A 14546-nucleotide genomic window follows, 5' to 3' on the forward strand; every position below is an offset into this window, starting at 1 on the left:
ATCACAAATCATTAGCCATCAGTTTTTGACACTAGTGATGTCCGTCCTTTTTACTAAATATATCGATATTTTCAAAAAATACTGTGATGTCAATAAAAATAACATTTCTACAAAAATATAAATAACTGTTAAATTGAACATCGATATTTGTCATTGTTGTGACGCTTTTAAATGCTTCCTTATGTAATTCTTTAACTCGAAACTATCAACAGTCAAGCCAACAGTTTGGATTTGGACAGGTTAAAGATAAAGAGTCCAACCATGCTAAATTATTGAAAGTTGTCGTTTGTTGCCACTTTGGACAAAATTTTAATTCAAATGATCGATACACTTCTCAACTCACATCACTTTGCCTGTCAACTGAGTCTAGCAAAATAATTTGTTTTTGGACAGTTGAATAATTTGTTTGTTTCTATTTAGAGCACGTGTATTGAAGCAATTTTCAACCACGTTCGGGTCTCTGGTCCTGGCATGTGTAGCGTTCCCTACTTTTTTTTAAGGGGTTAGTGAGCGTTCCAGCCGTATCTCCTACCCCCTTCTTTTTTTTGGTTTTTCCTTTACCTATATACCGATTAAATGGAAAACTCAACTTATCACCCCTACATTAAAACCCCGGAAATCCCCCCTAATACAGCCGTCCTATCGCCCCTTCTAGTTCCTCTTGTACCTAATTGGTAATTATTTTTTTTTAATTTATTAAACTGTTTACATTATAGTTATTTGCTTTGTATAAACCCCACAAAACTGTTTGCACAGTTTGTCTGTGGGCGTAATGAATTAATCTTATTAACTAACAATTTTACAATTAAACTTATTCTAGATAGTAACTAAGATAATAACAATATATATATTTTTAATATAATATATTCAGACTTTATCCTTTGACAAACATGTAGGCAACGAAAGGTCGTTACATGCTTGCCAAAAGGTAAGTCTTTAGAGTTCTGCAAAAAGCTTTTTTATTATTATTATTTCGTATACTGGTGGGCAGGCTGTTGACAAGGTACGGTATCCTTTTACTGAGTGTTCTGTCCCCATAGTAATTATTTACTCTGGGGACTTCATATTTACCTGCACAGGTTGCCCTAGTCTTATGGGAATGATTCAATATTGTTTGGACATCTTCTAGATAACGGCCTAGTATGATTCGCCGAGTTTCATGACCTTTAGGTGAAACTAAGTTTGGCTTTCGCATTGAATATTTCGGACAGTATTGGCCTTTAACACAGATGCCCGGATCATTCCCTCTTAAAACTTTTGTCATAAGTTTAAAAGCTCCCAAAAACGGTTGTGTCCTACTTGTCGCATTGGTATTGGTCATGCAGCAAAGTGCTTCTTCATAAAATTTGAGCGCGGAATAATTTACTATGAGTGTGGAGTGTGGTCTGGACGAATGGTTCATCGATCACATCTTCCTTGCACATTTCGCAAAGCTACGCTATGGATATAATAACTGATAATAACTAAACTAAAATCCAAAAACCTGTACATTCCGTCTCTCGTTATTCAATTGTAAAGTCTAATAATGTTTAATTATATAATTTATATAGTATTTAGTCTTAAATAATTTATATTTTAAGCATTAAAACGAATGACCTCATATGTAGTTTTGTTAAGTTACAGTACAATATCTATATTGTGCCTATGCGCGGTCATATTATAACACGACACTGGCAAAAAATTGTGGTGGAAACTATCAGCAAATTGGAGCGTTCATTTACGGAAGATCAATATATCACTCTTTTTTAATTGATCAGTACATTGTAAATACATAACTACAACCAGGACCAAACAATGTGGTTATTTTTATATAATATTTTTATAATATTAATTATGAAATTAGTTTTTAGCTTGGCAATAAATTGTGCCACGCCGCTCATGAACTGTCAAATTGCGTTGTCGAAAAACGTATAGGAATAGGAGGTTGCCGGCGAAATATTTCTCTTAATTACAGTTATTTATCTACAATACTATTTATGTGAAATAATACAAACGAGAAAAATATCACAAACCCAAAATGACGGTGGAGGTGCAAGCTAAGGCGTCGAGGCTGCCACAGCTTTCGTCAGACAAACAACTAACATTTATAAAATTAGCTGTTTTATCAATGGCAGCAATATTATGTGAGTATTTTTATATGTTAATTAACACTAACAATGCTCTAAGAACGATATCATACCATATCCTACCAGTGTTACTCGAATTTGATCGATTTTTGTTATGTCTTACGTGGTCTTATTGTGTAAATCAATGGCGATAAAATGTGCTGATATTAGGAAAACATAGCATAACGCGGTACGTTTTTATTGAAAACAATGTTAATGACCTAGTAACAGTGCTTAACAACTCGTCGTAACCTTAAATGTTATGGCTTTACAGTAATACCGGCGAATGTAACAAATGTAAAGAGAAATCGTGTTCGTATTGCGGTTCTGATTCTGCAAAATATGTTACAGGCAATAAATAAGTCATTACAAGTTGCCATAACACTTTGACATATTAACATGGACATAAACAACCCCAAAAAATTACAAATAACATTTTGAAGAATTAAAACTTATTCAAGTCTTTCTACTTTCAGCATTCGGAACACGTCTGTTTTCTGTGTTACGGTTTGAGAGTGTGATCCACGAGTTTGATCCATACTTCAACTACAGAACAACAAGATACCTCACAGAGGAAGGATTCTACAACTTCCACAATTGGTTTGATGATAGAGCATGGTATCCGCTGGGGCGTATTATTGGTGGTAAGTATTCTTGTGATTCTTGTGAATACTTATGCTAATGTTATTTTACATAAAACAACTTACTAGCAACTACAATTAATTGTTTATCATGCTAATCGAAATTTCTTTTTTAATAATAGATTGATTGCCAATTGAATAAACACTGTAATCAAAACAACCATGTTGAACTAAGATTTCCAACAGTAACTTATAACATTATATTAACATAGAAGAATACGGTTACGGATTAACCACCGGCCGTGGTCACGAGCAGAGGCTGCTCGTGACCCCGGCGGGCTAATCGAGGTAAAATTCGCGATAATCCCCATATTTTTTTATGTTAATATAATTATTAAATATTAAGCAACGCGAAAGTTTAAATATAAACTATAACATATTTGTATTAAAATAAAATCTTTAACTGAGAAATCACATGGCACACCATAAAATCTGAATGGGAATCTGAACAGGGATGATGAAAATTTTTAATTTTTATGTTTATGTGTATGATTTTTGTGAAATTCATAGGTCAAAAGGGCTCTCTCCTATATATAAAAGAAGCTTTTAGTAGATTTAATATTGTTTCAATCTCTGTTGGATGGCTTAAAAAGATATAATTTTTCTTTTCATCATACCTGTTATTGAACCACAACCTACAACAACACTATTTGCAAAATATAATTTTACACCAACGGATTATTTCCTCACTCAGGGACCATCTACCCTGGCCTGATGGTAACGTCCGCCACACTTTACAACATCATGCAGTTCTTGAACATCACTATAGACATCAGAAATGTTTGTGTGTTCTTGGCACCATTCTTCTCCTCTCTAACTACCATTGTGACCTACCTGCTCACCAAGGAACTTAAGGTAAATTTATTTTAAGAGTGTAATGTTAAAAGACTCTTCATGCGATGTTACTCAGCATCCACAGAGCATCTGTTAGTCTGGAAAATTTAAGTGATAAATGAATAACACTGTTATTAAACAACAAAGAATTTAGGCCCATTATTGCCTTTTCTATATACCCCGTTTCTATCATAGTCTAGTCAACCTATGACTAAGGCAACAAGGGTATTTCAACATAGACCACTAAATGTGAATGACTAAATAGTTTGTTAAAGTAAATGTTTAGTTTTGATTCTTCTGCCTCTTAAATTAAATTTATTCTTTTGTCTTAATTGTCCTAAAAAAATATGTAAACACAAGGCATGATTGCTCTTACTTAGATGGTAACTACAACTTTCTATTTACCGCTGGATAGAGAACCCTAGTAGAGTTGAGTTACATTTGAATGTGATAATTTTTTATTTAACCAGGATGAAGGCGCCGGCCTGGTCGCCGCGGCTATGATCGCCATCGTCCCTGGCTACATCAGCCGGTCCGTCGCCGGCAGCTACGACAACGAAGGCATCGCTATATTCTGCATGCTCCTCACTTATTACTTCTGGATCAAGGCCGTCAACACCGGTACCATCCTCTGGGCCACTATGACTGCTCTCGCGTATTTCTACATGGTGAGCGACCTTATACCTTAGACCTTACCTTCCCGACAGTAAAATTTTAACTATTTCATCTGATTTAAAAAAAATAGGAAATTGTTAGGGTGGCAGCAAAATAGTACCACACTACAATTTACTTATAGTGATGAAAAATAATAAATTACCATGTAAAATATAAAATGGTTTATATGAAAAACTGTTTCATAGTCTGATCCTACACTAAAAAGTAAACAGAACAGTACAAAATATAATTGTAATCTTATGTTTAGATAAACAAAACAGATACGTTGTAAATAGGATTAAAGATAAGGTTTAAAAGAATGGTATGTATATGTATTAACACTGATTGGTATAGTAAACAGAGATTTATTTCTTTAAGTTCATAGTTGTAAATCTGTATACCAATCACAGAATATTAAGATGACAGTTTCACACCAACTTGTTTGCCTTGAACTTCTTGGTTTTTGCTCTGTCATACACGTAAATATGTGAAGAGATATAAATTCTTTCAAATCAATAGCTAGCCATTCTATATTTAAAGATAGTATTTTCCATACTGAACGGCGAGCAATATGTTAGGCCTATGTCCAGGAGTGGACGAATATGAGCTGATGATGATGGAACTTTCTTATCATTTATATGAAGCATTTATAATAGCAAATAACTAGTTTTATGACAAACTCTTTCGAGGAGAGTTGGATAAGACAGGTCCATGGAACTCTTAAATTGCAATTAGCAAGATTGGAGTCCAGATTCCACGTCCCTGTTTAACGATATATAACTCCACATAAGCGTCCATTTCGGGAGCCTATACGACCGGACCTTATTAGGTCTCTCGTACAGCTGTGAACTAGCTTAATACCTTTACCTCTGTCCAGGTGTCATCGTGGGGTGGTTACGTGTTCCTAATCAACTTGATCCCGCTGCACGTGCTAGCGCTCATGCTGCTGGGCCGGTTCTCTGCGCGCGTGTACGTGGCCTACAGCACGCTGTACTGTGTCGGGACTATACTCTCCATGCAGATCTCTTTCGTAGGATTCCAGCCTGTACAGAGCTCTGAGCATATGCTGGTGAGATTTTAGGACATTAGTAATTTTATGAACTAATTAATAATATACTTTGGTTTCAGTTCAGTTTATTACGGGGTTAATTTTTTTAGCTTGAGACTGATAGTATGATTTCCTGTTTTATTTACTATTTGTTGATGAAAGTGTTTGATTATCTTTACACATTAAGATTGTCTCAGAATTTCAATTTATAAAAAAGTATGTATATTGGATATAGAATTCTATGAAAACATAGTAAGAAATTTATTAATAAAATACATACCTAATATAATTTTAAATTCTCCTTAAAGCCATACGAGATAATCAATAATAAAAGTTTTGTTGATATCATAAAATAATCTCATTACGTTTTCATTAGGCGTTAGGCACATTCGGTCTCTGCCAGCTGTACGCCTTCACCCAGTACCTGCGCGAGCGCCTCTCGCCGGCCAACTTCGAGTTGCTGTTCAAGGCTCTCCTCACAACACTGCTGGCTACACTCGGAACTGCTGTGGTAGCTCTTACACTTACCGGTATGTTTCTTCAAACTTATAATTTTCTGTGTAGTTCATCAATTTGTCGTTCCTAGCAATTTGGTTCAGTAATATTTTTAATGTGATTGAAGGACGCATTAAATAAAACTTGGATTTAATTTTACAAGTGCCAAATATATATGTCGTTTGCACTTTAATATTTTTATTATGATATTCTTTTTAGGTAAAATTTCACCATGGACCGGAAGATTCTACTCGCTGCTCGACCCCTCATACGCCAAGAACCACATTCCCATTATTGGTAAGCTAATAATATTATTATACAACTGCACGACATCAACCACCTTAAGTTCAATTACCAGAGTTCATTTTTCTCTGGCACACCATATGCCATCTATACATGACAAAAACTACTCTATTTCGGGTCAATAATGTTTATTTTTCCTTACGGCGTCTGTATCTAATATTAAGCTGACCTCAGAAACATCTTTCGATCAATCGAAACAAAGCACCTGACTATAATCATACATATCAAAAGCTACTTTATCCCCTTTCAATAAGGTTGATTTTTCCCCCACAGCGTCAGTATCAGAGCACCAGCCGACCTCGTGGTCTTCGTTCTACTTTGACCTGCAAGTCCTGGTGTTCCTGTTCCCCGCGGGACTGTACTTCTGCTTCAGCAAGCTCACTGATGCTAACATCTTCATCATCCTCTATGGAGTACTCAGTATCTACTTTGCTGTAAGTATTTTTATTTTTGAGGGCACTTCCATCCATTGTTTTAATGTTCATTTCATTTAAATTTTAAAATATTTCCAAAGATTTATTTTCCGAAGCGTGTAATTTTGTTATTATTTAAAAATCTATGATTAAAATAAATATGAAGCAACAAAAGTAGTATATTCAACCTAAATTCAAAACCTTTTTTCTTTATATCAATTTTTACATAATATTATGTGTTTGTACAGAAAACCATTTGCAAATCCTTTTCTTCAAATGATGACACAGAAAGCTTGAGCGCGTCGAATCCACGTAGAGTGTAGCACTCCGTAGACTCCGCCAATGATCTTTACACTTTGATCGCTGAAACAACACCTTTTACAACCCAACCAGCTACTGTACCAACATATCATAACCCCTCTTACTTAATTGTATACAGGGTGTGATGGTCCGTCTTATGCTGGTTTTGGCGCCGGTCATGTGTATCGTGTCTGGAGTGGCCGCTTCCAGCCTGCTTAGTCTTCACGTTAAGGATATTGAACCCAAAGTTGAGAAGCACGAGAAGAAGAAGAAGCATGAAAACAATTTGGTGTTCCGTTCTGAGGTTTGTATTTCGCTGATAACCTGACTTTATAAGAAAGTGAACATATTATTATTAATATTAATAATAAGATTACTTTTCTTTTTTCCGTTTGAATTTGATAATCATTTCAAAAATAAAGTTAAATTGGAGATAAAAAAGTACCTACTTCAGGGTTGATTTTCAAAATCCTACTGGGGAGTAATGAAGTTGTGCCAAAACAAGTAATTTTTACATACCCTTAAAGATACATCCATTTACTATGGAACATTTGCAAGTTGTTTGTCAGGAAAGGAAAATTTTGAGTCAAGTTCCTTACACATTCCATGGCTGTATCCTTACGTGTAGCACCCGTTGGTCCCGCAGGTGGGCGCGCTGTTCGTGTGCGTGCTGGGCTGCCTGCTGGTGTCGTACGTGTTCCACTGCACGTGGGTCACGTCGGAGGCCTACTCGTCGCCCTCCATCGTGCTCTCCGCGCGCGCTCACGACGGCGCCAGGATCATCTTCGACGACTTCCGCGAGGCCTACACCTGGCTCAAGATGAACACGCCCGAGGTATGTAGAAACAAGTATAGTAACACTTTAGAAACACTATTGAGGATAGATGTACAAACTCTACTTGTAGAGTTGACAGAAATAGACGGAGTTTATGGGGAACCCAAATTTGTCTGACATGACATTTGACTGAATGATAAAATAAGTAAGAAGTCGATAAAATAAGTTGTAAACAATTTCTACCAATTCCAAATCTTATGGAATCTAATATATTATGTATCATTCATTCATTTTCATCTTGTTGTATAAAATATAATCAATCAAATATAATCATATATTCTGAAAATAGGATAAAACTACATCACTTTTGCATGTATTTTTTTTAACCTAGTCGGAGTCGATATTACCTAGCTAGTTACCCTGAGAAGAAAGGTCTAAACAAACAGATTACTAGGTAAAACTCGCCTTTCTATGTAATATCATAATTACAAGTATTTATATGTATGATAAGAATTTTACAAAAGGTCATGTCTATAAACTAAATTGATGCTCTCTTCCTTAGGATTCCAAAGTGATGTCGTGGTGGGACTACGGGTATCAGATAACAGCGATGGCGAATCGAACAGTAATAGTGGATAACAACACTTGGAACAACACGCACATCTCGCGCGTCGGCCAGGCGATGGCCTCCACTGAGGACAAGGCTTATGAGATCATGCAGGAGTTGGATGTTGACTATGTGCTCGTTATATTCGGAGGATTAGTCGGATATTCGTCGGACGGTAAGTTCTAGTTTAAGTTCTAAAATAGGATGAGTTGGGTTAAACTGCAAGTTGAGTTCAGAATGGAAAATAAAAAGTATTTGGACGGTAAAAAAAAGGTTTTAAAGTCGTTCTGATTATTCCAGCACAGTATCTAGTCAAATGGTCGCTTTGCCCATGACAAACTACAATCAAGACATCAATGATTATTCCAAATCAATATCTTTCTCAACACGAATACCTTTACAAAGTACACTTCATTATTTAACATCCAACATTGTCATTGTCTCCTCCCCCGGCAGACATCAACAAGTTCCTGTGGATGGTCCGCATCGGCGGCAGTACGGAGCGCGGCGCCCACATCCGCGAGGCGGACTACTACACGCCCTCCGGAGAGTTCCGCGTCGACAGCGACGGCTCCTCCACGCTGCTCAACTGCCTCATGTACAAGATGAGCTACTACAAGTTCGGGCTCGTTTACACTGAAGGAGGTCGGTATCTAAATAACTACTTTTTCATAAATACTTATAGGAAAGAGCTTCCGTATAGAACGAATTTTCATTAGAAATGGAGCAGTTGAAGCATAAATACAACTATGCATGTAAACAGAGCGTATATATCCAGCGACAAGACGATAAGACTAATGATACATTAAGGCTCTAGACAGACGGACTGCATTTCAACTGCAAATTGCAGTTCAAGTGCAGTTCGATTGTAGTCGACATGTAATAGGAGAAATTCACAGCGATTAATCATCAAACGGTTTTCATAACGCGATGGCGATCTAGTTGCTCTTAATGCTCTTTAGTTTCTTACTGATATTTATTTCCTGAATGTCTTCAAAAAAAAAAAAACCACAGCATTACTCTATACGCAACATTTAGTAATAATAACGTCTGCGTGCTTGTGTAGGCCGGCCGCCGGGCTTCGACCGCGTCCGCGGCGCTGAGATCGGCAACAAGGACTTCAACCTGGACGTGCTGGAGGAGGCCTACACTACCGAGCACTGGCTCGTGCGCATCTACAAGGTCAAGCCGCTGCCCAACCGGGGCCTGTGAACACCGCCCGCCCACTGACTGATAAACAGGAATACATACACAACACACATTCTGAAAGGTGTATTACATGAATTTTATAACAATTTAACTGTACATTCCCAGGCATTGTTAAGATCAGCAATTGAATGTCGTTACAACAAGTAGATCTGATCCAGTCAACTGCTGCGATTGAAACACCTTTCAGAAACCAAGGCTTGAAAGTCAATTCACACATCTCAAGGTCAACTAAAGTCAGAATAAAAGTTCTCTAATATGATTCTAATATTTTAACGTTAACATCACGCAATTTAGAGCTCATTTAATTTTTAACCTACTAAAGTTTTAGCTTGTTTTTATAACAAGCTAAAACTTCTGAAACACCTTTCAGAAACCAAGGCTTGAAAGTCAATTCACACATCTCAAGGTCAACTAAAGTCAGAATAAAAGTTCTCTAATATGATTCTAATATTTTAACGTTAACATCACGCAATTTAGAGCTCATTTAATTTTTAACCTACTAAAGTTTTAGCTTGTTTTTATAAATTAGAGAATTGAATATTTTTAGATCAATTACTTAGATTTTATTAATTACACCACGGCAATATTTCCCGGTCGCCGTTGTGAACATTTTCTTCCAAAATTCGATTCAAATTTAATGTGTAAAACTAGAAGTTAAGGAGCTAGCGGTATAAAACTGGCAACAACTGTTAATACATTTCGAATTATCCTTAAAAAAGTAATCATAAAAATAATAATATGTTTCTGTACTGTTTATCAGTCAGGTTACACTAACATTAGTTTAGTAAAATTAAGCAAAAGTGATAATTATTGGGAATATTTATATGTTAGCATATCGACAATCCTCACCTTGCGTTGACCAATTCTAGCCAAACGCATTTCGCGTTGATCACACAATTAATTCTAGTACTGACAAGAGAAATTATTCATCTTATACTAGTCAGAAATAGTATCCAGACTTTCATACTTGTATACTACAATATAATTGTGTTTTCGGCGCATTACTACTTAGTGTGTTTGCAACACAGTACCCCCAGCACAAATCATTTTAACATACATCAAAACTTAGAATAAACCCCACATTTAAATCTACTGCAGTCAGAAACATTGAATTGTCGTGTAATTTGTGTTAAAATGATTTGTACTAAGGGCACAGTTTTTGTAATTTTATAAGTACGATGAGAATGAAAGTGTAAGACGAAAGTTATCGTGCGAGCCACGTTACCTGTTTAGAGTGCAATCTTGTATGGACGTAATCTAATAAGTTATCGACTAATGCCCGAGTTCTCAACGACTGAATGTGGAGAAACTGTGTTAACTATAGTCTCGTGTAAATGACTGGTTAAAAAACATAAAACTTATGTATTGGACTTGGAAAGGGCTCTCAGAAGTAGCAATATAGCGGGCGGTGATAGAAGACTATAGATTATTTTAAGTTGTAAGGGTCACAACGTTTTTGAACATCCATATTTGTCTCACTGCCCAGTTCTTACAAGTTCTAACCCGCGACAGTGGCCTACTTGACTCGGAACTTCTATACCAATTAAAGTTAAAATAATAACTTTGTAAATCTTTTATTATAACTCTGGTAAGTATAACCTTTCGTCTGTAAGACTTAGGTGCTGTTTAAACTTCTAGGGCAAACATATATTTAGTTGTACATTGACTATTATAAATGGGTAGCGTAATCTTCCATTTTGTACCGCAATGCACCTTTAATAGTCATTGTAAATAGTATATTACAGACTGAATCCTGTTCATTGCGTAGTTTGTTTCACAAAAAAAATTAAATGGATACAATAGAGTAGATGTATGTTAAATAGTGTTTAATTCACTTCATATACCTACCTCTATTATGTAATGTTAGATTGAATATGTACGCACAAATAGGAAGTTTTCACGTTAATTCTTAGTCGATTGTATTACTTCCAACAGTTGCCCGAATGTATTGGTTACACAAATGATATGATGTAAAGAAAAATGTTGTATAAATTCCTTTTTTATTTTTATTTGAATTAAAGTTTATTGATAAAAAATATATTTTGATTTTTATTTCATAGCTATAAAATAATCAATACCCGTTGATTTCAAATTTACTATGGTGTCAAGGTCGAAAAAAAAGCTGTTTACTTTTTCGAGTAAACAAAACGATGTAAATCTTATTCTCAAACTACCCTCAGAACTTAAACTTACATAATACTGAAAAAATAAACACCCTTGTTAAACACTACTTCATTCACTACAATTGTTACACTATAGCTTAACAAAAACATTTTTTTACAAACAGCAAGTTTCACTAACAGGTAATATTATAATCACTCGGCCTCAATATCGCTGTGCTCTGAGCAGTCTTCAGGTAGGAAGGTGTCATCGTTGTTGTAGTTGTGTTTGTTCGGTTTGAAGCGCTTGTTGCGCCGTCGCGGGGCCTCTGCCGGCCGGGTGCCTACCTGGAGCTATGATATTAATATTAGACACTACCACTTGTCTACTATTTCAGCCACTAACGACACACGAAGTCGTACACAAGATTCTGGCGTAAGTCCTAAGTGATTTTTGATGTGTATAAGTGGTAACACTATTCCTTACACAAAAAAATTACAAACTACACAACCTGACTTCATAAATATACGAAATATAGCTACTAAGCTACTAAGTAGTTGAAACAAAAGTTAACTAAGCCTACCTGTTCCACAAGTTTGTAAAGCCCTGCTCCATCGATGAAGGCTTCTCTGAACGCCTTGGGCAGTGGTTTCCTTTTAAACAGCACACATTGTTCTCTTAACACATCAGCTGCACCATCAGGTAGGTCTGCAAATATCAAACATTTCATTTGTTTCAAAATAAATCCTCGTGAGTTAGTGTTATTATGGCAATCCTTTTAAGAATGATAGGAAAAACACATTTAAAATAAATAACATATAGTCTTATATAAAATAAGAATTTATTTACCAATTTCTTTGAAGGAGAACTGCTTTGGCCTTATATCATAGACCCTGTAGTCCAACATAAGGACTATGTCAAATGGTTCTGCATCCTCATCCATCTCATTCTTTGCCACAAATGACACCTCTATATGAGAACCATCCAAGATCTTGAAGAGTTGGGCTTCGATGTTTAACATTTTCTGTCAATAAAGATATTTTTGAGAAAAATTAGAATATTGCTTTTAAACTTAACTTCATATGAGGAATATCTGTGGAAGCATAGAAGAAACAAAAAACTTTTTCATTCTTTGTTATTTATATTAACTGCAAGTTTTCATAATATGATAAAATAAATTGTACTGTTATATTTGCACAAAAAAATACTTTAAGAAGTGGTGGTAGACCCTCAGTTGTAATACTACTTACTTTGAGAGCTTCAAACTGTTCAAGTCTATTATAATATGCAACCAGAGCCTTCCTGATGGCACCAAGACACTCCGGCAGCATGATGTTGTCAAAGTCTTCCATTACTGCATCCAGGTTGAAGCCCAAGGGCAGAGATGATTTTGATACTTCATTAATACCTGTAATAATATAAACAAAATTTAGTTTATGAAACAATAAAGCTTTTTGAGTAAATAAGCAAACAAACTAAAATTCAACATTAAATACAAAAAAGCAACTGTTAAAAGTGAGAGGTGCACAAGAACAAAGTCAAAGAAAGAAATATTATGTAAGCGGTAAACATGACATGTAATGTAACTTAGATTACATTAAAAATAATAATAATGTTATTAGTTATATTATATTAGTCTAAAAAACAGAGTAAAAAAAGCTCTGATGAAAGGTGTCTAAGTGCCTACTGCCACAACTTAAGTAATATTATAATGGTTGTGGGAATATCACAATAAGTGGTATAAAGGAGGATCATCCACACTCAAAATATTTAACTCTAAAATGTTAACAAAATATTGAACAGTCTTGCCATACCAGACTTCAAGTCAATCCTCAGCCCATGCTTGATCTGCAGCGGTGTATCATGCTGCATATGATAGGTGATGCAGCAGTGATCCTGCAGCACATATGACTGGACCTCAATGCCTGTCAGTACCGACATCAGCTCCAAGTTGATACCCAACCTGTCTAGGGCATTTGATAAAACAATTTTCTGGAAAAAATAATAATAAATATATGGAATAAAAGTCAAATAAAAAAAAAAAAGATAAACGGAAAATATTTTGCGAAGCTACAGCAAGTGGTAATCAGTGACCTACACTGAGTCTAGAGATTTTGCTATTAATCCAAATAAATAATTTTAACAACATAATCGCTTAAATGTATGTTATGTAAACAATTAAAATAGTTAAATAATATAGTCTCTTCATAAATAAGTTTCAACTTACTTGTGGCCTAGTAAAGACTTCGGGTTTTCTCTTTGGTGGTGAAGCTTTGTGCCTGTAACTGTTCCTCTGCAACTGAAACAGTTCGTCTTGTTTCTCTTTTAGCTTTAATTCTAACTGTTGTACCTCTTCCTGCAACTCATCGCAGTCTTCTGGTAACTTTGTCGCTAAAATTCAAAACAATAACAACATCAGTAATAACGGACAATCCTAGAGTGGACCACTGTCCTTATAACCATTATTGTTTAATAAAAAAAAAGTAGTTTTACTGTATAAAAGCTTCGGAAAGATCAAATTCTGGATTGGCGCCTCAAAATAAATGTTAAATTAATGATATCTTAATAGGATGGTAGAAATATTACCTCCTTTCCGAAACAGTTTCGTGATTTTTACTTGTTTAGTATTCGTCATCATGGTACTTTACCGTACTAGTGTTATAAATACGCAAAACTGTTGAATATTTCGTCAAATCTATTCACAACAATCTTAAAACATAACACGCAACCGGTGCAACGGATATTTTCAAACCATCTTGTTGAAATGTTGACATTGTTTGACATTTCACAACTAACAGATGTTGGCAACATTATAAATTTCGTTCGGATACTCACATGACATGTTATTAGTAAAAATTAGATTTTTCATTTATTATTTCTTATAAATATATGATAGAGAAAGCGGACGACCAAGTGTTATAGCGCAACTATGGGAAGACCGTGGCTCTTAGTGGATCATTTTATGGGAGTTGAAAAGTGGTCCGTGACAGCCAACACAATGATGATCTCTGTCATCACGTAAGTACGTTAAATACTAGGGATGTAAGCTTACGTTTTATGGG

The 14546-nt window shown here is 35.4% G+C and overlaps 2 protein-coding genes across 3 annotated transcripts; one reads left to right on the forward strand and one right to left on the reverse strand.

Moving 5' to 3' along the window:
- The first annotated feature begins 1860 nt into the window (after positions 1 to 1860).
- LOC113492948 (dolichyl-diphosphooligosaccharide--protein glycosyltransferase subunit STT3A) lies at positions 1861 to 11030 on the forward strand. Its single transcript, XM_026870696.1, has 13 exons — positions 1861 to 2123; positions 2582 to 2749; positions 3441 to 3601; positions 4051 to 4248; positions 5112 to 5303; positions 5659 to 5812; positions 5997 to 6074; positions 6354 to 6514; positions 6933 to 7097; positions 7440 to 7628; positions 8131 to 8350; positions 8632 to 8820; positions 9242 to 11030. Exons 1-13 carry the CDS (start codon positions 2018 to 2020, stop codon positions 9385 to 9387), a joined length of 2127 nt encoding a protein of 708 aa, XP_026726497.1. The 5' UTR covers positions 1861 to 2017; the 3' UTR covers positions 9388 to 11030.
- A 570-nt stretch (positions 11031 to 11600) lies between these two features.
- Positions 11601 to 14263, reverse strand: LOC113492950. 2 transcript variants are annotated; one of them, XM_026870697.1, is made up of 7 exons: positions 14071 to 14263; positions 13712 to 13875; positions 13299 to 13476; positions 12735 to 12892; positions 12334 to 12508; positions 12068 to 12192; positions 11601 to 11837 (listed from the first exon to the last, which is right to left on the reverse strand). In XM_026870697.1, exons 1-7 carry the CDS (start codon positions 14120 to 14122, stop codon positions 11700 to 11702), a joined length of 990 nt encoding a protein of 329 aa, XP_026726498.1. In that variant the 5' UTR covers positions 14123 to 14263; the 3' UTR covers positions 11601 to 11699. The 2 variants fall into 2 exon arrangements, with proteins under 2 accessions (XP_026726498.1, XP_026726499.1); XM_026870698.1 differs by having other exon boundaries at positions 11601 to 11831; positions 14071 to 14262.
- Positions 14264 to 14546: the final 283 nt, after the last annotated feature.

This window comes from Trichoplusia ni, chromosome 4 (genome assembly GCF_003590095.1).
Source record: "Trichoplusia ni isolate ovarian cell line Hi5 chromosome 4, tn1, whole genome shotgun sequence".
Lineage (NCBI taxonomy): Eukaryota > Metazoa > Arthropoda > Insecta > Lepidoptera > Noctuidae > Trichoplusia > Trichoplusia ni.

Coding starts and splice junctions, on each gene's coding strand:
- LOC113492948 (XM_026870696.1), top strand. CDS start 2,018: ATGACGGTGGAGGTGCAAGCTAAGGCGTCGAGGCTGCCACAGCTTTCG. Junction 2,124..2,581: donor ATCAATGGCAGCAATATTAT/GTGAGTATTTTT, acceptor TTCTACTTTCAG/CATTCGGAACACGTCTGTTT. Junction 6,515..6,932: donor TACTCAGTATCTACTTTGCT/GTAAGTATTTTT, acceptor AATTGTATACAG/GGTGTGATGGTCCGTCTTAT.
- LOC113492950 (XM_026870697.1), bottom strand. CDS start 14,122: ATGATGACGAATACTAAACAAGTAAAAATCACGAAACTGTTTCGGAAA. Junction 12,893..13,298: donor GAGGATTGACTTGAAGTCTG/GTATGGCAAGAC, acceptor ATATTATTACAG/GTATTAATGAAGTATCAAAA. Junction 11,838..12,067: donor TTTACAAACTTGTGGAACAG/GTAGGCTTAGTT, acceptor TTAATATCATAG/CTCCAGGTAGGCACCCGGCC.